The following is a 25,048-nucleotide window of genomic DNA, read 5'->3' as shown; positions in this document are numbered from 1 at the left end:
AGACATCAGAATTATTTGATTCTTGTGGAGGAAACACATTGTGGAAAAGTTAAGTGTATTTTGTGCGGTATTAGGTATGCTAAAATAACTCACTATGAAATATTGAACCTGCTTTTTACAACTGACCTCACAACTGGCTTTCACAAGATAAGAAGGACATTTTAATAAATGATTGTAGAGGTAGAAAAGTTCAACTTTATCATATTGTCCACATCTGCCTGCAGCCTTTCTTTCTCATCACCTATTCGCACTGCTCTGCCTCAGTCTGTAGCTTGTACATCCTCAGCTCTGCTCTTCAGCCCTGACGCCCATCTGATTTGGCTGCTCTGCCCCAAAATGTGCTCTTTATGTGCTCGGATTAGTTCTCCACACTCTGGACTCTCTGCTCAACTCAGCTACGTTTCCCCCGCTGCGCTACGCAATCAGTAATCCACCCCAATCCACATCTCCATGTGTCTGTAATGCGCTCTGCCATGACTAAATATTTCATTTGCAACCCATTCAGCTTTATTATTAATTCATTAATTATTCATCTTTAACTATGTTAATGATAACAGACAGCTAATTTGGCTATTGGGTAACTGCTAATCGTTAAAAGGGGCCGGGTTAACATTTATGATAACTACTACTGTAGTATTTAAGTATTGTGAAATGGGAGCTTTACAGACCTCTCTTGAAATTCCTCCTACAGTGTTGTTTAGTATTGTGAATGTGAGCTACTTAGGCTGTTAGTGAGGGGAGGACCTGAACTGGAGGAGGCAAAGATGACACTGATGATGATACTGATGCATCAATATTAACTTTCAATATCGGTTAATATCTGACGATCGATCAATTTTTTGACAGCCCCAGGATAGATAGGTTGGTGCATGGCACTGTGCCTTTTTTCCTCCTGTGGCTAATGAAAGCCAAGTGTCCATTCGTTACTACTACTCATTAATTGAAAGGCACAGCAGAGGGCTCCTCAAACCTACACTCCACTGAAAGAGTACCCCAATGATTTACATGTTTTTCATGCTGTATCTTTTTCTTCACACTTACATTTACATTGCTTTAGTGTAAGGGGGACAGGTGGGCAATATGTTTGAAGCTTACGGTATCCTAAACTGTGAGATTCTCAGTTGTCCGGGGCTTTGTGACTTCTGTTATCTAAATCCTGAATACACACTAATATATTCATGATGAATAGATGCTGAACCAAGCATGCTATTTCTTGGCAAACACTGTTCAGACCATTTAGACAAAATAGCCCAATTTCTGTCTCCTCAAACCACAGAAAGATTTTTCTCACGCTCTCACAGCCCTTTGAGCATTTTGGGTGACATCTGCATTTTGCTGAGGAGGGGCTCCGTTTGCTCACTCTGCCATAAAGGCAAGACCGGCGCAGTGCAGCAGGGTTAGTTTTCATTCTGGCAGGTCATAATATTTCTGTAGACAAAGCCCACAGTGGCTGTTGATTTCCTAGTTACCGTCCTGGCCAAGGCCCTCCTTGCCTATTAAGTCATTTCGGTCAGATGGCCTACTGTAGCAAGAATCTTAGTGGTTTCAGACTTCTTCCATTTCATTCGAATTGATTTTATTTTGCTCCTGGGAACTTTAAATGTTGAAATTTTCCTGAGCACTTCGCCTAGAGACAGTTCCTGTCTGAAGGGCTTTGTTGTTGTTTTTTAACCTCATCATGGTAAACGGAGCGTACGTGTTCTCTGTAGAGGTGCTCTGATTTGCTGATGGCCAGTCGAGTGCATTTGATTAGCAGCACCTGGACTCATCTTGAAGTTGTAATAGTGAACTTGTGCTTGAAGCATTTTGGCTTAGTTTTGATGAAGAACATGGTGTAATATGTAGTTTGTATTCACCTGTATTAAGAGCTGCTCAGGAGAAGATTCGGTTTATTATGTCCTGATAGATAAAACCTTAGAATTCATCTTTCTAAATGAATAAGGATGTGACTTCAGCTTGATGTTTTCACACACAGGCACGAGTAGTCTCAACCTCACGTATTCTTCAAACTATTTGTTAAATGTTACTATGATACATGTCATTTAAAGGTTTGTGCAAATTTTCAAATGGCATCAAAAGTAGCATTAAAAATATTAAAATCAAACAAACAAACAAACCTTTTTCTAGCTTTGAGAATGAACTGTGCAAACCTGATTCTGACTTTTACTTCAGTTATTCCTGATGTTTTTAATCAAGGTATTTGTTGGGAAAATAGGTCAAGTATTTAACCAGTAAGTGAAATGATTTACTTCAGGTAATGTTTCTGGCAAAAAGGAAATCAGCCTGGGTCCCCCGTGGGGGTCATTAGTTTGTCTCTTTTCCAGTCAGAACTGTTTCCAGCATTTATTTGTGGAGTTTAATTTTTGCCCTAGAACATGTAAACCAAGCCAAACTCTCAGCATGCCTTCATCTCAGCCAGCACTTTGGTAGTGCATGAAGCACTGGCATGAAAATGTTCATTTTTTCCCCCAAGTTTTTCCTTCATCATGTGGTCTTTGCTTTCTGGTGTTTAAATGTGTGTATAGCTATTTGTACCAGTACCAAAATGTGGTTGCCGAGCCTCTTGTTGTAAAACATGTACTCTCTTTAATGTACTCTGGTTTGTTTTAGACATGTATTTAGACTGCGTTTGTGACGGGGGGAAGGTTGCTCTGGTGAAGGGGACTTCTTTACTCTTTATCCTCTCTTTCCTCCATGTTTGGGTCTCCTGCACTTTGGTGTGCCACTCCCCGCGCCTCCTCCCTCCTCTTTGCCCTCCTTCTGTGCTCCTCTTCAGCCAAAACACCCATCCAAGAGGAGAAGGGGGCTTGCTTCCGTTTGGTCAGCTCAGGGAGGCAATGTTTGTACCCAGTGTCTGCCCAGCTGAGCAAACAGCTTTGCTGCTGCAGTGTGGGCAAAGCCTGGGGCCCTCGTTGTGACAAATGCCCCCCTCCAGGAACAGGTAAGGCCCCGAGAAATGTCAGATAGTTGTCCTGTCCGAATAAGGCCCCAAACCTTCTGTTGTGACTTCTATGGAGGAAACACGATGAAAAACACTATTCAACAGTCTTATAATTTATTTTTACGCCTTGCAAATCAGCAAACTCTAAAGCTCCGTCCTTTGGGATGAGCTTGAACTTATGTCCCAGTCTGTTATCCTGCCACTCTCTGTCTGCATGGGTTTCACAGCTTGGCTGAATAGCTGCTTTTAGATTAGAATAGAAAAACCTTTTGCAGTAATTTGTTTTATGTCACCTGCCTGTTTGTCTTTGTTTCGACACATCTCAGTATGTTCATGGAATTTAATTACAAAGTGATGGTTGGTATTTCTAGGTAGTTGCATTCCCTTATGTTGTTGAAGGCACCCACATCTCATTTTTCATTTCAGTTTGTTTATATAGCACTAATCCGGCAGCTGTCTCAGGTTGCTTTTAATTCTCATGTTTTGTGACGATGACTCAAGATGATCTATTATGTATCTGTACTGAGAATTATGAAAAGCGTCATGCTATTGTCTAAAAGCATGCGTAACAAATAAGTCTGTCTTCATTCATTCGACCACCTTTAGTTTATGTAAATTTACCAAAAAACAAACAAACAAAATGCAGAAACATTCCAAATACATCCTTTATTTAAACAAGGCTAAACAGGTAGAATGAAGTCCTTGTGATGGTCCTGCGTGTTTTCCTGGTTATATCTTGAATATTCAACTAAGCAACAAAGACGAGTTACAGAGAATATCACAGATATTTTGTTATACAAAGCTCACAAAATAACTAGAAATTGCTGCTCTGTGTCTTTCACATGTTACACGTCTCGCCACGTTGCTGGCGGTTTTAATTGCATGCTGCAAGGTCCGCTGTTAGAAGAGTCAGGGTTATTCATTCATGTTATACGTCACTCTGCAGTGTTGTACAAATGGATTCTGATACCAACAGTAAGAAATAATATCATTATGCAGGAGCTACACCTGTGTTTTACTAATTAAGATGAAGAGAAACACTAGATTGAAAATAGTGTTGCTGAACTGTGAAGATGTTTATGTAAAAACGTCTTTCCTTGTACAACATAGGTGTCAAACTCTGGCCCGCGGGCCAAATTCGGCCCGCAGCCTAATTACATTTGGCCCGCGAAGCCATACCAAATTATTATTAGAGCTGGCCTACTGGTATTATACAGCTAATATATATATTGTTTAGTATTAAGCTTTGCTTGTTCCATATTCAGTTTTTCAGCAAAACTTGTTTGAGTCCATAAGAAAAGATTCATTCTTATATCTGGAGGAAGATTTTTTTTTTTCAATGAATATAAATGTTAGCCCGCAACTTTGTTCCAGTTTTGAATTTTGGCCCACTGTGTATTTGAGTTTGACACCCCTGTTGTACAACGATCACACATGTGATCAAACTTAATCTAAGTTGGAACTGAAATTTCTGAACATCTTAAGCTGGGATTCAAATCTGACGTGAATCTGAAGCCTGTGATGCAGCAAAACCTTTCTTTTCAACACATACAACTTATATTAGATGGACTGTTGTTTTAAAAAATAGTGTAGCAAATAGTAAAATCCTTTTTCTTGAAAGAACAAATGAACAGTCAAAGAAGTATTTTTGTCTACAGCGACACTGTTGGAAATACAAAACCCAGGAGCCAGGACATTCAACAACAAGCTAGGATTTAAAATACATCGGCTGGATATGGACATGTTCCAGCCTGGGATTTTCCTCATTTCTGAAACATTACTGAGTGTGTCACTTATCAAACTCCAATCAAAATATGTCATGTATTTCTATTTCTAAATTGTTTTTCTACTAATTTTAAGCTGTTTTGTTCAGTGAAAAAGAAAAGTCCACTGTTTTTACGGTTGGTTCTCTGTTATCTCATCGTGGGAACTGACTGCTTAATAGTATTTAGTTATTCTTTGTTAGTTAAATATCACTTTTTCCTCTTTTTGTAATATCTCATTCCATTTCTCTTTTTATATTGTTTTACAAGAGAAGGGTGGAAGTTATCTTGATAAGACTAGGACATTTACTTAATATAGATTCGAAGGAGCAAAAATGGAAAGTTGTGTGAAGGTAGAGCATAAAATGCTTTGTGTATTCATGGAGGCCAACTTTTTTCTCTTCACCAGAGATGTGTTCAAAGTAGCCTCTACTTGGTAAATGTTGGATTTTATTTGAGTTTTTATTCTGGTGCTTTTGTATTCATTCTAAGAATATAGAGGTAACTACTCATGTCGTGTGTTGTCATGCAGCTAAGTTCAAAGAAATCTGTCCTGGTGGAATGGGCTACACTGTTCTGCCAAATCCTCCTGTCAATAAGCCAATTTATCAGGAGCCCATTGACCCACCACAACCCCTACCAACACCAGAGAGACCTGTGGAGGCGTTTGGAACACCGGAAGAGATTATACCAGGTGAGTCTTGCAATATTAATAGCTAATTACCAGTGCATGTTTAGTTGATTTAGTCTATTTATTTTATGTGTTTGGGACCACAATAATTGATCTAGGTAACTTGACTGATTTGTATCACTAACAGTGTTCTATTTATGCTGTCTTTATACTAGATCATATATAATTGATATATAGGTGGAATTCAGTAAATGAATTTAATTATCACTAGGTTGCTTACAGGATGCTACACGGTATAAAAATATTTCATTTTATTTTAATTTATCAAAACACATCCAATATCTGAGCACTTACCTTTAAATACAACGTCTCCTCTGCTGTCCTGTCTGTCTTAAACTTTCTCCATCTCTAAATAAAGTTGCTCACTCGTTTCTCTTCCTGTGAAATGCAGCAGTTGGACCGTCAGTTTGCAGACACACTGTGAGACAAACTGCACACAAACAGTTTGTGTGTTTGCTGATGTTTGTCTTTCTGTGTGCAGTTTGCATGTTTGTGTAAAAATGTATGGAGAAAAAAAGTCATCAGAAAAATAAATATTGAAGTAAACTACAGACAGCTTAAAATTCTAAGTACGGTAATGAAGTGTCCCACCTCTGGTCACCGTCTGTGTTCCACAACGGTTGTTCTCAGTAGATGCAGATGGCCTCATTTACTTATTTTTCCAACCTTTTGTCTTCTCGGTCCAAAATCGGCCCTTTGTCCTCTGAGTGCAGATTCAGCCTTTTCCTTTTGAGGTGGCTCTCCTATGAGGTGTGTTTGTGGAGTGACTCTTTGGTTTCTTCTATGTTCTTTCTATGAACAACCATTTTTGAACAGAAGTGGTGGCTTATTACATTTGATTTGCTACTTTTGAATAAATCATATGGACCTAGTGCGACTTGTTTGTACAGAATATTATGCAGTATTTATAGTCTCCATTTGGGGCGAAAAAGCCCTCCGTCTTTCTCAGAAAGACATCAACTTGCCCTCTGTTGCAGAATTTGCGGTGCAGCAGTTAGATACTTGAGATATTAAGATGTGAATACTCCACAGCTGTATTTTATTTGGCACCCTTTAAAGTGTCTGAACTCAATGTGCTGTCAAAGCAACAAATATGTCTGATGGATTGCATTTATGCAGTGCAGCAGACAGAAAATGTTTTTTGCACTTTATTGAATGCCCAAAATGTGAAAAAGATCAAGCTGTGTAACAAATTACACCCACTTGCTCCTGTTTGAAGTGTGGTATTAATTTATCAGTGTCGTGGTGAAAAATGCCGAGACGATGGGATAAACGAGAATCTCACATTTGCAAATTACAACTCTAAAGTAACATTAAAAACTCTGATTTATGATCTTCTTGCATGTGATTAGGAAGCCAGATTTTGAGAAACACATCCCTCTTGTGACATTTGTTTGTAGAGGACATGGATTAAAGTGCTTTGACTGAGCGCTCATTCCCTGTTAAAAGCCCAGCCCACAAGCCATCAAAAAGAGAGCAAAGGGGAGATAAACCTGCCTGAGAGAAGAGCCTCATCCTCTCCTGTTATTATTCAGGACATGCTTGGCAGCCACCAAGGGAAGGAGAAACTTTGCAACATCTTAGCCAAAGCCAGACAGAAACCAAATTACTGTTTAGCTTTGCTGGAGCAGAGTACAGAGTTTTCCAGGCACAGAGGACAGGGCGCAAAAAACAATCGGACAAAATTTCACCACCCTAAACCTGTGCAGATTAGTGTTTGGATACCACCAGAAAGTGATGAGGCACCTGGCAGCCATACATATTGGTACTTTGAAGCAGCAAAAGCTGCGCTGGGTGGAAGAAGGAGATATTTTGCTTTTTTTCTAAATCTTTACTTTTGTCATCTTGAGACCTGGAAATGTGGTGTGTGCTGTTTATGATCTTTTCACAACATCAAACATGGACCTGTATATATGTCGTTAAGCATTTACTTAAGCAAAGGTTGGATGTTGATGAAATTGAGGCGTTTCACATAAAACAATTGCCTTATTTTTGAAGGGCAATAAGAAGAATCTTGTTCTGGATAAGGGGAATTGATTATGAGCCACAGCTGCGCAAACTAATGAGAATTTAAATGTACTGAGAACAACAACTGTGACCTTGAACATAATTTGTATGAAGACCTATTAGGTGTTGAAATGCTGTAAATTCTTAACAAATCTGCAAGAAAAGTAACAATTCTTGTGAATTTCTGACCGACAGATGATGATGGATGATGGAGAACAAATAAGGAGCATATAGCTGTATAATTAATGCATAAAGTATTAACTAATACCTTACTAATGCTGAATACGTGCGTTGTTCATATAAAGTGTTACCAAAATGCTGTGATTGGGGAAGCAATTGTTACTTTTCTTGCAGTATTGGTAAGAATTTACATTTCAACGGCTAATAAGCAGTAAGCAAAGTCTGAAGGTATTCAGTGTTTATGATGTCAAAACAGTTTTTGACTGATTAGCTTGAGTGTCTTAAATCTGACATTTAAAAAAAAAGTTTGAGCTACGCTACATTATCACAAATCTTCACTCAAAGTTTTTGTTTGTATTTTTTTTTTTTTGGGTCAGTAGCAACCAGTTCACCAGAGCAGGTAGGTTTGGTACCTTTTCACTCTTTAGAGTGAAAATGCAAAAGCAGTTTGCCTGCATACGCTTAGCAAATACACTTACCTGCAAAAGAGTTTCAAAATCACATTTGCATGAAATCAGCAACATTGCTGCATGACTTTGGCTGGTCAGTTGAACAGCAAGTCAATTTCTACATCTTTGATGTGCTCGTGTAGACTTTAAGAACCAGACTGAAATCTTTGACATGGTCCCAGATCTGGATACTCCACGCTTTTCTAGCTCCCTTTTGCCAAGCTGTTTATTCTTGCTCTGTGATTAAATTGCAGCCAGTTGCCATGCAAGCTAAATGCTAATCTGCTTCTCAGCACAGTACCTGCATTGCATGACGTAAGTAGTAGGAGGCTTAAATGGTGAGTCTTGGCTAAAGATGCACTGCTCCAAAAAAATAAAGGAACACTTTGAAAACACATCAGAGCTCCGTGGGGAAAAAGTCTTGCCGGATATCAATACAGACATGGACTGGGTAATGTGTTAGGAATGAAAGGATGCCACATTGTTTGATGCAAATGAAAATGATCAACCTACAGAGAACTTAATTCAAAGACACCCTCCATAATCAAAGTGAAAGAAGGATGTGGTAGGCTAATCCGTTTTGCCAACATTTCATTTGAACTCAAAGGAGCTTGCAAAGAAAAGCGTCTGGACTTCTTTAAGTTGCTTGAAGACGTTTCATCTCTCATCCGAGAAGCTTCTTCAGTTCTAAGGTCAAATGGTGGAGAGTCCCAGATATAAACCTGGTGGGAGTATCCCCCCACAGAGGGACAAAAGGACCCCCTGATGATCCTCTAATCGCCTGAGCCAAGGTGTGAAACTGGGTGTGGGTCCCAATCAGCCAGGGTTTCAGGTGAGCTCATTGTGAAACCTGGCCCCACCTTATCATGCGAATTCCTGGGGTCAGATGGCCCAGGATGTGAGTGGGCGTTAAGGCGTCTGGGGAGGGAACTCAAAACTGGATTATAGATGGCAGACAGTTGGTGTCGTAAACCACCGCCTCTGTTCAAAGATGGTCGCTCACAGTGGACATAGATGCTTCTTTCACTCCTCTTTCAAACCATCTGTCCTCTCTGTCCAAAATGTGAACATTGGCATCCTCGAAAGAGTGACCTTTGTGCTTTAGATGCAGATGGACTGCTGAGTCTTGTCCTGTGGAGGTGGCTCTTCTATCCTGTGCGTTCCTTCATGGATATGACTCCATGGATATCACTAACCCACAGCCAAACCAGTAATTCTGAATGATGTTACAGGCAGCATAACATCCTCTATGGCTTCTCCTGTCACATACGCTCAGGGTGAATCTGGATGTAACCCTTTCACTGGTTCACTGGTATTAGAACTGTACTTTCTGGTATTCTATGGCAAATGCCAACCCTTTAGTCTCACCCCATGGTGTCGGGGAGTGAGCACAGGACACACTAGAGGATGTCAGACCCTCAGTCCATCCTCATAAGTCTGTTTCTGATTGTTTTGTCAGAGACATTCACACAAATCATTTTGTAGAGCTCTGTTCCTCCTTGCACAAAAGAGCAAATACCGGTCCTGCTGATGGGTTAAGGACCTTCTTGTCCAGCTCTCCTAGAATAACTGCCTGTCTCCTGGGGCCTCCTCTGTGCTCTTGAGACTGTGCTAGGAAACCGTCCAGCATTGTATTGATGTTCCATCCTGGAGGAGTTGGACTATTTGTGCTACCGATAGTGACACTGACCCTAGGCAAATTAAAAAACAGTCAGAATAGATGGATGTCAGTGGCCTCCAGTTGTAAAACCATTCCTGTTTTGTGGTTGGTCTCGTTGTTGCCCCTCTAGTGCGCCTGTAGTTAAAGTCATTAATGCCAAAGTAGCTGAAACTGATTAACCACCAGATCAATATCCCAAGGTTAATTGACTTGATTATACACGCTGAAGTGTTCCTTTAATATTTTTGAGCAGTATATGTATACAGTGCTATGTTGATTTTATGTCTTTGGTGTTGTCTGTGTCTTTTCATTGAAGGAGCTGGTAATTCCTGTGGATAGCATTAGTCCAGTAGTTGAACCTATCCAGCCCCAGCTATCTCCGGGTGTTTCCACTATCAAGATGGAGGCACCTTACCCAGGTTTCTGCTTTGCCCTTTAAACTTCAAAGCAGTTTCAGACTCAGCTCATCGAGCTTATGATGGGCTCAGACAAAGCGATTTTTAATCCTTGGGTTTAATATATGTTGATCCAGTGGTCTGAAAAGAGTGCTGTTTCAGTGATGGTGATTACTGACTCATTTTAAAACTTGTTATTGACATGACAATGATATGTTATATATATAAATATAGCTTGTTGTTTTTCACAACACACAATATCACTGTAAAAGAGGTACTAGGTAATTACTGGAAACATGCCTGTAAAAGTGGTATCCCAAACAGTATGTATGGTACTAATTTGTACTGGGTTCCAAAAAGCCAACAAACAGAACATTAAAAATGAGTTGTTGTTGTTCTTTTCAAAATTCTCTGTGCTGTGGATGCACAGAGGGATAAGACCGAGGTAGTAAGAATTTAAAAGAAGGGCACAGAAGATCAGTGCTAACGACACATTATCTTAGCATCTGCTCGAATCATCTGGTATCCACAGACTACACAAAATAAACCATCAATTATGTCCCTGATGTCTATTTATGGTATGGATAGGCATCATCAGTTTGATATTGCCTCATCTAAACCCAGTATTAGATCACTTTGTTAGTCTTAACTGCACACAGGTTTTATTGTATTGTAGTTTTATTGTAGCGACGGAAATGTCACTGATTGGTGAGTAAAGTCCTATTTTGATGAACTTGTACATTTTTACCATCAATATCAGACGTTTTTTAAACCACATGTTAGAAGCAAGGGCTACATCTGACAGCATGCTCTTGTCGCACAAGCTAAAATCAGGGGAAAATCCTGTTTTGTACATACATTAGCCGCACCTGACTAAAAGCCGCAGGTGTTTCAATGTTGACTTATCATATGTAAGAGAATATGCACAAAGGGAATTGTCAGGAAAGAGATGGCTGTTTGGAGACACACCCCTTTTATTAATATTTTGAAAAACAAGTCACGGGTACATATTTGCATAACTTTTTAGGTATATGTACAAGTAGCGGTAATTACAAGTACGAAACATGTACTGTGCTTCATAAATGAGTAACAAATGTAGTACATAACAATAACCTACAGCACACCAGAAAAATAGATTCGGACTACCTTTTAGGCTCAGGTGCAGTGACACGGCTTTAACAAGAAGAAAAGTCAGTCATTCACCAGCATCTTCCTCTTCTTCCTGCGCACTAAAACCACCAAAGTCCTCTTTTCCAGTGTCGGATACGAACAGGCTCAGGATGGCTTCGTCATCCACTCTCAGCTTCTTTCCTTGGTTGTCACTTTCAAAACCAAACAAATCCTTGTTGTCAGTGTCAGAGTCGAACACCCTCAGAAGGGCCGTGGCGGTGTCTCCATCATGCAGCAGTCCAGCCCTTCGAAATCCGTTGGTGATCATGGATGTTTTCACACTTTTCCACGCTGTCAGATTCCACCGGTGGAGTTGAGCATATCTTGCTTTTCGCAAGTTTATCGCCGCTCGTCATCCACGCCTCCCGCTGAACGCGTAGCGCTACTTTGAAGTTTGTTTTTCGCGCTACTTGTACGGCACTATGTTGCCTGGCGGATGGACATGTGACCAACATACCACTCTTGAACCCCGATACTCTGTGTCTGATCACATACCCTTCCGCCAGGCAACGTAGTGCCGTACAACAGCGGAACAAACAAAACAAATCGTCTTACAATTGACCCTGTGCACGAGAAAATGCTAACTTCCTGGTTTGAGACCGGATGTGGGGTTGTACATTTCCGGTAGCTTTACTTTGCGGTCAATCGCTACTGCGAAGATATACTCCAAAATTGATGTCCAAAACTCGAAAACGGAACGATCGCGTTAAGTTACAAAGAGGAGAAGGTGGGAACACTCACCACTGTTGTGTCATAAAAATCTAATGATCAATTTTGACGTTTAAAGAGTTTAGATCGATCAGTTGTTTACATCACTAAACACAAGCAGAACTACATCACTGCAGCAGAAGACACATCGTCCACATTCAGAAGCACATCTCTGTATAGTGACTGGTCTTATGTCGCCCTTGACTATTGTTCACCTGTAGTTTGAATGCTGAACATTTGCCTGTTTAAATAACAGGCAAATGTTCAGCATTCAAACTACAGGTGAACAATAGTCAAACCAGATGTTTTCCCCTTATGTCGATATCAGCTAGTCAAGTACACACCTACACAGCATGTTAACAAACCGTGAAAAAAAGCCACACAAAAAATTAATGATTGCTGGTAACGGTTTCTATACATTAGTATTTACGAAGGGTATGTTGTGACTTACCTTCAAAATTACAGCGGTCCCTCGCTATAACGCGGTTCACCTTTCACCTTGCTGTTTCGCAGATTTTTTAGTGCAAGTTTGCATGCTTTTTTACGTCCTGCGTCCTGATCGCTGCAGACGATCTCCTCCGTCTCTCCTGTACAGTACAGAATCGCTGCATCTATCGCTAGCAGTGTGACTCTGAAGTGCAGTACTGTGTGTCCACGACGTACACGAAACGTTTTGCACCGTCAAAAAATAAAATTGGCTACTTGATTTCACCTATCACTGGTTATTTTTAGAACATAACACCCGCGATAAACGAGGGACAGCTGAGAAATATAACATTTGAATCCATTTTCTCTTTTCCCCTGAGGCGCGGGGGAAAAATATCGACAAGTCGATGAACATCATTTACAGATATATTGGGTAAATGCCCGAGACATCTATAGAAATGTAAATCGCCGCTTTATTTATTTATTTGCTTAACTTGTTTTGGACCGTAAACAGGGCGCGAATAGGACACCGGAAACAAAGCTCCCCACAGGAGTTTCCGCACCGGAAGTAGCATATGCTAACGTGCACATAGTCAATATGACAAAAATCATGGACAATCCATAGAAAAGCCGCACCTGACTAAAAGCCGCAGGGTTCAAAGCTTGTGCAAAAAGTGGCGGCTTATAGCCCGACAATTACGGTATATATATATATATATATATATATATATATATATATATATATATATATATATATATATATATATAAAGCATTACGGTAAATTTCTTTTATAATTCATGCTTATAAAATGTTGAAACTATATGTTTTGCATCATAGGGTAAAGTAAAAGAGTATAGACGGAGCTGTTGGAAATTATTTAGGAACCATAGCAAATTAGCCATAAAGCCATATAGGAACAGAGTAGGATTGTTAAGTGCTGAGGTACATGGCACATGTGTAGTTGGACTAGTATTTTTGTCCGTATACTGTATATTCATTATACAAAGTGAATAATTAAAATCTTTTCTTTTTTTTGCTTATATCTCATAAATACCAGTAAGTTATTTGGAATATTTCAAGTTTGAGTTAATTACTATTCAAAAGCTGTACAGTTTGAATACTGTCTCGGTGCACTTCACTGCCCACAACCACAACCACGTATAAGACAGCTGACTTGAGAGTTGTTCAGATGATGATGATCGAATACCTCCACAGGGAGGGTAAGCCACAGAAGCTCGTTGGGGGTGGGTTATTTATTTTTTGTGTTGGCTTGCAGTAATAATTATAATGTAATATTGATTGTAAATTTTGTTGGGCTTACTACCTTTTTACCAAGAATAATGTTTGTTTTCTGAAATTTCTCTTCTGTATAGTCCTTTCTAAACCTGTTAAACTTCTTGCCAAAGGTACTCCCTGGGACATTAAGAAGTGGTAACAGTTGAGGTCATATGATCACATTTTTGCAGGAGCAGGTTGAGGTGATGAGTGATGGTTATGACAAAAAATAAATGTGCCTGTGCAGGAGCCGTCTCTGTTAGTAAAAAAAATAAATCTAATTCTGTCATTCATGATGTTTGTACCAAAAGTTTCAGTACATTTGTGCAGAATATAAGATCAGGTGATATTATCCTTTCCATTGTCCTGGGGCCTGGTTTGTCTCACTGCTCTACATTGATCGATTTCGCGACATATGTTACCTAGTGTGGATAATCTAGTCACTCTAGTGTTGTATTTCCTGGTTTAACTGCCACTGGTAGTTCCCCCATCTCTCTTTTTTTAGGTATCAGTCACACACGAGTAGAAGCAGAATGACAACCTCCATGCAACCAGGAAAAAAAATGGTTGTCAAGTGATTGCACAGAATTTTTTGGCTGTCTGGGGCCAAATACGAGTACTTGAAACAAAGTCGTCTTGCAAACAAAAAGCAGTTGCCCAATGGTTGAGGGTGCTGCACCATCAACCTCTGGGCAGCCACTTTTTTGCAGGTCGCCACATTGGAGGCAACGTTTCTCTGTCCGACTGACTGCACTCACTCTCAAATAGATTGGTGAAAGTTTGCAATTAAGCACCGTCTAATTTATGAAAGCAGACAGATTGTCAACACTGAGGAGCATCTCTTGTTTTGCAAGACGTGTGTGATGGTTGCTGCTGCCAGTGTTGATTTATTTAAACAGGAGGGACGTTGTGAGTGCAGTGCCAGAATGTTGGCTGAATGAAAGTCTTTTCACTGTTTAGAGCTTCACATTTTGCTTTATTGATTTATTGAAATGAAACAGACTTGAAATAAACTTAATGGACTATGAGAGGGAGGGAGAAGGAGAATCCTGTGAGATGATAAGACGATGCGTCTCGTGCTCCTTTTTACTGTGAGCCGAGTGGGTTAAAGTGTTTCAGGGTTTTAGTCACATTTCTACTCATTGTAAACATTTCATATCAACATTCGTGTCTTTCATTCATTTATTTGGTTTGATTGGTGCTATTACAAAACACATGCCTGTCAAAATGCATGTATTAATGGGATTGTGATAGGTTTTAGACTCATTTGTGAGGTCCACAAACATCTAGAGTAATTTTAACATAACCATTCACCCTTGGGTCATAAACATATTGATCTTCAGCCTGATTGATCTGAGCTACCATGCTGTCTTCAGAGAGCAATGCAACTATGCTTACACTGTTTTATTCTGTCAGTACATTACTCACTCCCTGATGTTTGAGCTGCAAACCTGCACTGCTGTTGGTACAGTGCTGGCCATTAATGAAATGAACTAGTTGTATCTGTTTATTTATAAATGTATAAAATATATAAATTTACCGTGTTTACTTCCGGCCCAGTCTGTGGCTGAGAACCATGCCTGATGTGTAGATTGTTTGTGATCTGCCTATATACCTCTAATGTAGACAGCACCAGATTTGCAACAGACAACAACAAATCGAACTTTTTTAGAGTTAATCATGATTTTATTGCATGCAGAGCACTGCCAACTTGACCCCGTGTAATCAAAAACTGATCGCAGACTGCCTCAGTCTTAACAATTGTTGTGTCTCTCTTTTCTCAAACTCTTAAAGGTGTTTTAAAGACAACAATTGACTGTAAGTCATCTTAGATTTGGTTCCCATCTTTGACGGGACCATTTCAATTACAAGGAGATTGCATTTGATTATTGATAACACATGTTGTGGAGCAGTCTCCAAACTGTTTTCCCTAGTGTCTGTGGTCTTAACCATCGGATTAGAGATATGCATTCAGAGTTGAATTTTAAGCATTGCTATCATACTGAGGTCTGTGCATATCTGTGGGCGTGATTTGGTCTGGTCCTCTGTGACCTCTCTCATTATAACTTCAGCTTTGTATGAATACACCCAAAGTTGTCTTTCCTTGCCAAACAATGAGAATTATATTTTGTCTGTCGCATGTCCATCTGTGAAGACTCTTATACAAACCCAAGGTACCACTTTGCTATATGATTTTGGTGTTCTGTTGCTTAGACACTCCAGGAGAGACACCAGTCTGGCAGTCTAGTTTAATAGTTAATTACAGTTCAGTGTTAAGCTATAAGTAAATTGTGAATGTTTTTAAAATGAATATGTTGAAATAAAATGAATTAAGAATAAACTACATACATACTACAACTAATGGCTTGTGTTGTGGTTTTCTTTTTTGGTTCAACAGAAGTGGTTGAGAGGATTTCTCCTCCTGCACCAGTAGAGATTCTTCCAACTAATGCAGGCCAGGACATCGCACCTACCCAGTCAGCAGGTAGGGCTGAAACATTCTTCACTCTTTCTTTGCAAACTTTTTTTTGTTCTTTTGTGTGTGTTTTTTTTCTGTTTTCTCTTTTTCTTTGCACCAGCTTTTTGTAATTGTGTAAATGCTAGTTGGTGTCTACCTCGTAAGAGTTGAACCATTTCAATTTAGGAAAGATTCGAGTAATTTGCAAACAATGTTGGGAAGGTTACTTTTAAAATGTATTCCACTACAGGTTACAGTACATGCCCCAAAATGTGTTTTGTAACGTATTTGGATTACTTAATATATTATCATGCTTTTTACAACTACATGAATGTACTATTGCTGTGTGATTTATTACTATTACTGAAGGCTACTCGTCATACCAACTAGATTTTTAAATCTTGCTTTTAAATGTTGCTGTTCAATTTTTGTACTGGCAGGTTAACGTATGTTTCATATGTTAACCTGCGAGGCAGGTTGATCCTCTTGTTAAAAGTCGTACGTCTTTCGTACAACCCCGAATACTGTGGCTCCCCTGACAAAGAAAGCCCAGTGTTTGACTCCTTGGTACAATTCCCAAATATGGACCTTAATGTAGATAACCCATAAGCTAGAGCAGAAAGTGTCTCAGTAGATTTTTATTTAACCTGGATGCAATCCAAATGCAATCCATAAATCTGCAGAGACATCTTATTATTCATCACTGATTGAAGAAAATAAGAAAACCCCAGGGTTCTCTTCAGCACGGTGGCCAGGCTGGCAGAAAGTCAGAGCTGTGTTGAGCCAAGCATTCCTTTACCCTAACTAAACTTAGCACAGAAAGTAAGGAAATTTGTGTTTGGTCGATTATTTCTTTATTGTAACAATTATTATTGGCAATTAATCCTATACTGTTGGAAAGCCTGTTTATTTCCTCTGAAGCAGCAGAACATTTGTAAGGAAAATGAGCAGCAGAGTTACATATGTGGGTTGTGCCCATGATAAACTCACCAAATCTTCTCTGCAAGACTGCTCAAAGAAATCCTAGTATTAATTAATGCTTCGCTCACCACCTTAGAGTGGCAGTAATTAAACTATTACTTAAAAAGTCTTCTCTAGGCTCATCTGTCTTGACTCCAGTTTCTTTATCTAAATAAGGAATCATCTTCTCCCATGAAGTTTAATTATGGAGTTCCACAGGTTCTGCGCTGGGACGTTTCCCTCAAATTGAGTGAAATGCTGAACTAAAAGATTAAAGTTTGAAAAAGACTTTCTCCACAAACTTTATGTTCCAAGTGTGCTGGAAAGGCTCCAGACTTCATGAAGTCATTGAGAGAATAAATGTATATTATTTTTTCAAATTGACCCTGTGCACGAGAAAATGCTAACTTCCTGGTTTGAGACCGGATGTGGGGTTGTACATTTCCGGTAGCTTTACTTTGCGGTCAATCGCTACTGCGAAGATATACTCAAATCATGTCCAAAACTCGAAAACGGAAAGATCACGTTAAGTTACAAAGAGGAGAAGGTGGGAACACTCACCACTTTTGTGTCATAAAAAATCTAATGATCAACTTTGACGTTTAAAGAGTTTAGATCGATCAGTTGTTTACATCACTCAACACAAGCAGAACTGCATCACTGCAGCAGAAGACACATCGTCCACATTCAGAAGCACATCTCTGTATAGTGACAGTTATTATGATTTAAACAGGCAAATGTTCAGCATTCAAGCTACAGGTGAAGAATAGTCAAACCAGATGTTTCCCGTTATGTTGAGATCAGCTCGTCAAGTACACACCTACACAGCATGTTAACAAACCGTGAACAAAGCCACACAAAAAATGAATGATTGCTGGTAACGGTTTCTATACATTAGTATTTACGAAGGGTATGTTGTGACTTACCTTCAAAATTACAGCGGTCCCTCACTAATAACACGGTTCACCTTTTACCTCGCTATTTCGCAGATTTTTTTTGTGCAAGTTTGCATGCTTTTTTTTTTTTTACATCACATTGCTGCAGACGATCTCCTCCGTGACGTCTCTCCTGTACAGTACAGAATCACTGCATCGATCGCTAGCAGTGTGACTCTGAAGTGCAGTACTGTGTGTCCACGGTGTCCACGAAACGTTTTGCACCGTCACAAAATAAAATTGGCTACTTGATTTCACCTATCGCTGGTTATTTTTAGAACATAACACCCGCGATAAACGAGGGACAGCTGAGAAATATAACATTTGAATCCCTTTTCTCTTTTGCTCTGAGGCGCGGGGAAAAATATCGACAAGTCGATGAACATCATTTACAGATATATTGGGTAAATGCCCGAGACATCTATAGAAATGTAAATCGCCGCTTGATTCATTCATTTGCTTAACTTGTTTTGGACCGTAAACAGGGCGCAAATAGGACACCGGAAACAAAGCTCCCCACAGGAGTTTCCGCACCGGAAGTAGCATATGCTAACGTGCACATAGTCAATTGTACATAGAATTAAAATATAGAAGAATCTATGAATAGGCAAATGTATTTGATAAATGTGATTCAGGTGACTTTCAGCTTTAATTCAAGGGGTTTATCAAAATGACAAATATTTATACCTTTCAGCCATTTTTTACATATTCCATTTTCTGAGGCTCAAAGGTAACTGACGAGTTAAAATAGTTTTAAATATAAGAATTGTGTTTAGTACTACAGTCAGATTTTTGCAGGTTTTTGAAAAAAAATGACTGGAAGTGTTTAATGTAAGCTGAAGTTCTGCAATCAGATCTTGATTTCTTTTGTTTGAAAGTCAAAGTGAGCAAAATAGCTTCACTGTCCAAATACTTCTGACTGTATGTGTCTCTGCACTCCGTGTTATATATAGTGTGTATGTTGTTGACCATAGAGTCTTCTTAAAACTTGGAGAAACTTCTCGAACTATTGCCTGATTTCCAGTAACACTTGTTAGCGCAGAACTAATCTACATCTTAGCTTTCCCAGTTGGAAAATAACTACATCGCTAACTGTCAACGATGTTTGCTGTGGTGCAAACTCACATCTCAAATCATTTACTAACGAACTAAAAAGGATTTGCTATGAAAGCAGCTCACAAGGATAACTGCAATGTACAAAAAGGTATTTATTTGACCTTCTTCACGATATGCTGAGAATAACTGCCAATAATAAAACACTTTGTCTGTGATATGGTTTTAATTCCGTCACCTGCTCCGCAGTCAGTTGCTTTCGGCTACTTTGTGGTAGATTATGTGAACTTGTGATGCTTTTTTTTATTAAGCTGTTAACTTGTGGTACATTAATGGTATGCTGTGGTTCCTTGCAGCTTTTTATAGTAACTTATGGGACCCATTATTAGCTCTTAAAAGTGCTGCTACATTAGTGCTCTCCTGTTTCTCTTCTGGCCCAGAGGTAGATGAGTGCCAGATCAACCCTTATATTTGCGGCCACGGGATTTGTTACAACACAGCTGAGAGCTATATCTGCCACTGTGATGAAGGATACCACCTGGATGAGACCCAAACCACCTGCATAGGTAAGGAATGTATTGGTCAGAGCTGAAGTTAAACAAGCTTTGTACGCCATGTGTAGTGTGAGCAAAAGCAACATGATTTTAGCAAAGCTCATGGAATCAGTGTCCTGCAGATATGATAGGTGAAATGAGTGGCCCATGTCCAAAAGACATGAACAGCAAATGGCTGTTTTCTCAACTTAAAGCACTCTTTTCCCTTGTGATCTGTTTCCAGCTTCCCCATATACTGTCTGAAGGTTTAATGCTCATCACAGACAGCCATGAGGTCTGAATGTTCATGGGACTTAGATACAGTCTAACAAATCAGCATCTTTGCACCAGCTTCTGTCAGAAAAAGGAAGTTAATTATTAGTGAAATAAAGGCAAACACATTAAAAAAATTTATTTATTTACTTTCTTTATAACAATTGTATTTTTTCTGAGGTTTTTTTGTGTAGAGTGTGAGCTTTTTTTTGGCTTCCGAGTTAGGGCATAAAAAAAGGAAACGTTTTATAACCACTGCGTTAAAAGCTGTAGGCACTGCGTGGGTTTGCTGGATTGGACCCAAGACCCAAGAATCTTAGTTCAAGGACCAGACCAGTACATTTGACTGAAGAGAAGTTTGTGAGTTATCATGAATTATGTTCTTAGTTCTTAGTTACTCTGACTTACTGCCTACTTGTTAATATAGTCAGTGAGCTAAGAACCTAGACTATAATTTATTATAGACTAATATGTTTGTTAGGCTGGAGCCCCAGAGCAAATAAATATTTAAAACGTATTCACCATATGCTGTATCCTGTTCTGGAATAAACCTGAGACATGGAGGAACATTTACAGTCAAAGTAAATCAGGCACTAGGACAGTATTTATGCTGTGCACATCTATAACATCTGGCATTGGTCAAACAAAGCTAACAAGTGCATTCTAATGGAATTCTAAGCTGGTGGAATCTCGGACGAGACCAACAACCACACTGTTACCGACATCAGCGCCACCCTCCTCCCGGCTCATCGGCCTTATTGGGATATGAATATGATGCACTGTGTCATTACGTGGTTTCCTGCCGTTTCAATGCAGCTCTCCCCACCCACCAAAATGATATTGAATTAGGGCTCAGAGAGCAAACAGCGTGATGATGATTTCTCCATAGCCGCAATAAAATCTCTTCTGCTCAGCTGCAGAGGCTCGGGGATCAGATTATGACTTCTTTGAGAGGTTTATATGCATGTGGGTTTGCAACCATAGTGTCTATTAATAAGATTAATGCAAAGCAGACAAAAACAGGAGGATTGGTTTTAGATGTAGTAAAAATCATTACACCGCGGTGTATAAAATTTCCTACGATGCATATTTGACTGGTGAACTTTTCTACACGGGTACTTTTTACATTGCAACCTCAACTCTGTTCTAAGGGAGATGTTTTTGTTTGTTTGTTTTTTAACAAAATGTATTGTTGTTGATTTTTAAATGCCCTGTGATATTGATACTGCCCAAGCGTGAGATCCTTGTTGCAGTCTTGTAGCTTTGTTTTTAGTCTCTACCAGGTCCCAGTCAGTTTTGTCTTTCACCAAAATATAACATTAGGTGTGTCACCTGTGATGACTTAGAGCTCTGAGTGTTAAACAGTTTCTGTCTGTCTGCTTTTTAATACTTTTTCTTTGAAAAACAGCTGGTAATGTGGAAAAAATTGAGATTTGGTGAACCAGCTTTAGAAATGTTGCTCTTTATTGACTCAGCTGTTTACAGTGAAGCTGATGAATGTCTGCCAAACCACAGACAGACATGCAGAGAAGGATTCAGCAGCTACAGAGCCAGAGAGCGCTGGTAGAGACTAAAACTAGAGCTAAAAGAAGAGTGAATACTGAATGACCGTTTTTGAACATGTTTGTTGTGACAGCTTATTTGTGTGTTCTCAGATATCGATGAATGTGAAAACAGGCTAGTGTGTCCTTCTGGTATCTGCTACAATGAGCCTGGTAGCTATAGCTGCGGCTCCTGTCCGTCTGGCTTCTTGGGTCAAGGAGGCCAGTGTGTGGGTAGGTCTTTACACTGTTAACATGTACATGTCTCTGTATTTGGACCTTACTGCAGTGCAAGACTCCTTTAAATCAGTTTTAATTAATAATGTGCCTAAACTAAACAGTGTGTAATATAATACATATATTAATGCTGCACTAATATCATACAGAGGCTGAAGTCTGAGTTGTACCTAGGTTGCTGATCAGTGCAGAGTAAAGGTTGTGTTACTTTGAGCCTGGCGCACAATCATGGACTGGAGGAGTTACAGTTACAGTGACTGCCTGAAAACACATGGCGAAAGACCAAGGGAGGTTCTCATCTGTTTCTGATTTTTCATTTTTAATTTCTTTTAATTATCTGATCACATAGTTAAAATATTGTATTTGGTTGCTAGCAGAGTTGGCGATGTATGAAAATCTCTATGATCATCAGAAAACCAACAGGAAATCGTTATGTGTGCCAACTTCCAGTATAAGCCATTAATGGCCTAGAGAACACTTTTCAAGGTAACCCTTAACCTCAGGTGCGTATGTCTGGCGGTCAAAACATTAAGGGATCAACCCAGGAAACAGATGCAAAGTTGTACACCTGTACCAGTCAAGAAATAAAATTGCAAACCATGCCAAAGAATACACAACATTTTCCCACGCTTTCCTGGAAATGCTATTATTTCTAGCAGGCACCAAAGGTGTGCCCATCTCTACTCTTTTAGCACTTTGCCACTCCTGTATCCCATGCGACTCGAGGTTAGCTGTGAAGCTTTGACACACCATGTCAGGCAAGCCAAGCCACAACAGAGAACGGTGGTAGCAGCGAGAGAAAAGAATTAGGCTGTGCAGCAGAAGTTAATAAACCATGCCACAAGTGTTTGCATGTGACTGCCAAACTCACATCAACTAGATTATGTGTGTGTGTGTGTCCATGAGTTCGAGGGTATTTTTGTGTTACAATTGGGTCATGGTTAGGTTTAGGCTGAGAGTTAGCATTAGGCATTCATTTTTGGTGATTAGGGTACCTGGAAAGATCCCACACAAACATGGGGAGAACTTGCAAACTCCAAACAGAAAGACCCCGGCCTGATGGCGGAATTGAACTCAGGACCTTCTTGCTGCTAGGCAACAGTGCTAGACACTGCGCCACTGTTCTACTTGGGTCAATGCTATAAATTGCTATAAATCATATTTGATTCACAACAATTTAGTAACTTGATTTATACTGGGCTTCCTCTCCATAGCACTGCCACCCAAAGCTAATGTCATCTTAAACATTGTGTAGTACCCAATGATCAGGCAGTTGGAGAACTTGATGAAAGTATAGAAAACCAACTCTTGCTTGACTGGAAGAGTCATGTAGCAGTAACAGGCTCAGAGAAGGTACTGCCATCTGTGAAGACAAAAAAAGAGAGCATAGAGAGACCACGAAGACCAAAACTGACAAAGCACTAACTACAGGAGAGAATAAACAAAAGTTAATGACATGAAAGGCAACAGTGAAAATTATATATAAATAACAGGAGTGAAAAGAGGGGAGTGCTGAGTGCATCATGGGAGGTCTTTTAACAGACTGAGCCACAGTCAGCCCTTTATCAAAAAAGAAAGTATGAAGTCAACGTTAAAGTAAAGGTGTCTGTCCCCTGAGCTCAAACTGGTAGCTGTTTCCACCAGAGAGGGCCTGATGGCTGTTGGCTCTGCCTCCCATTGTACTTTAAACATCTCTAGGAACCACAAGTGAACCTGCAGTCTGAGAGCAACGTTCTCGGCCGGGATGATGGGATGATGTTTTCGAGATACGGTTGAGCATAATCATTTAGGACTTGTGTGCTGATTCCTTGTGTTTACTCTGAGCACTGACGACTTCTTGGGCATTATGGGCATTATGCTTCAGAATGCTGAAGAGCCTGGAATGGAAACCGCCTCAGACCGACTTACTTAAACCGACAATGATTTAGCTGGTGGGCACTAGTCTGTGGTGGTCACCAAAAGTCTATAAAAATACAGTCAGAAGAGCCGTTAAAAGAGGTTTTACCCTCTAATCATGCATTAGGTTTGGCCAGTGCTTGCATGATTTAGATGTCATTACCTGCTTATCAACCAATGATGACATTTTTGTAAATAAAAATGATTTAAATCATGTTTAATAATTTAAAGCCGTGCTTCCATTGTATAACAATGCATTAGTTATAATAGGCCACTCCCAATACTGTGCCTGTGTTTACCTGAAGTGTTTATTGCAGTGTTCAGATCAGTTTAGTGTAACACTCACACTATAAATCAGTGCGCTCACTGTTTTCACTGTATGTGAAGAAACACTGCCGACAGTCAGTCTCAACCAGTTTGTTCGCTTAAATAATTATTCATTGAGAGAAGCCCCTCAGCACACTGTTCATCTGCTGTGTGAGAAATCCATGCAAGTTTAACTCTTGTATTCTGTTGTTTGTGTTGTTTCAGATATAGATGAGTGCCAGGATCAGAGAGTCTGTGTCAGAGGCCACTGCCAGAATACTGAAGGCTCCTTTTTCTGTGTGTGTGGGCCAGGCTTCAGACTATCGCCAGCTGGAGACCAGTGTGATGGTATCATATTTTGTTATCTTTACCCATATAATTGGAGCAGAAATGGCTGAAATCTTCTGTAAGCTGTAAATTTTTAAGATGTTAAACTATATTGCTTAATATGGTTTCTTCAGATTTTTTTCTGAGTCCTACTATGCTGCTGCAAAGTTTGTAGATATCAATCTGTGTATGCTGGTGGGTAACATAAAGTTTTTATTGATTTTTTGACCTTCTCCCAATTTTCACCAAAAATATATCAGCTCAAGCTGATATAACGACAAAATTTAAATATGATATTTTGAGAACCTCTAACAATCAGACAGACAGACAAACAAATGGAAGCAGTTACATATTCCCTCCATTTCATGGGAGAATAAATTAAGTGAAACTATATGCATTCTGCATTAGTACTGTAGTTTTGGAATCTGATTCGATGTTTTATTTTGAGGCAGAAGTTGGTGTAGAGATCAGAGGATACAGTTTTCAGTAGCAAGCTTAGTTAGCCTTGAATCCTTAAACTGTATGGATGCAAAATTGTTATACCAAGTACTTACTTGATTTTTTGATTAAAACCTCACCCCCATTACCCTTGACGATGCTTTGTGCAGTGATACCTTTTAGTGCATGTGCTTCTTCTAGACCATGTTGAAAAAGTATCTTTTAAGCTTTAATTTCATTTTAGGGAAACGATAGAAGTCACAGGTGTCCAGATTTGACAGAAAGGGCTGGTAGGTCATGGAAATTGTCGTGATAGAACATCCAGCCACCTCCTGGCAGCATTTCAGATCCTTTGTATAAATACTCTGTCTTCGATGTCTCAGGACATGGCTGAAGAACACATCATTACAATGTCTCCAAAAGTT

General features: G+C 39.6%; 1 protein-coding gene across 8 annotated transcripts in view; it reads left to right on the top strand.

The window, feature by feature from the left end:
* ltbp1 (latent transforming growth factor beta binding protein 1) overlaps positions 1 to 25,048 on the top strand; it is a 133,821-nt gene that overhangs the window by 89,104 nt on the left and 19,669 nt on the right. For 4 of the 8 annotated variants that reach the window (XM_085183135.1, XM_085183131.1, XM_085183129.1 and 1 more), the window contains exons 11-18: positions 2,777 to 2,941; positions 5,237 to 5,398; positions 7,960 to 7,982; positions 10,008 to 10,110; positions 16,065 to 16,151; positions 19,513 to 19,638; positions 21,534 to 21,653; positions 24,084 to 24,206. In XM_085183135.1, coding sequence (XP_085039261.1) covers positions 2,777 to 2,941; positions 5,237 to 5,398; positions 7,960 to 7,982; positions 10,008 to 10,110; positions 16,065 to 16,151; positions 19,513 to 19,638; positions 21,534 to 21,653; positions 24,084 to 24,206 — 909 coding nt within the window. The remainder of the gene's footprint in view (positions 1 to 2,776; positions 2,942 to 5,236; positions 5,399 to 7,959; positions 7,983 to 10,007; positions 10,111 to 16,064; positions 16,152 to 19,512; positions 19,639 to 21,533; positions 21,654 to 24,083; positions 24,207 to 25,048) is intronic. The other 4 variants (XM_085183130.1, XM_085183132.1, XM_085183134.1 and 1 more) reach the window with 4 other exon arrangements.

The sequence above is a fragment of the Neolamprologus multifasciatus genome, chromosome 13 (assembly GCF_963576455.1).
Source record: "Neolamprologus multifasciatus chromosome 13, fNeoMul1.2, whole genome shotgun sequence".
NCBI classification, from domain to species: Eukaryota; Metazoa; Chordata; class Actinopteri; order Cichliformes; family Cichlidae; genus Neolamprologus; species Neolamprologus multifasciatus.
Note: the sequence above shows the minus strand (reverse complement) of the source record. Positions and strands in the feature narration are given on the sequence as shown.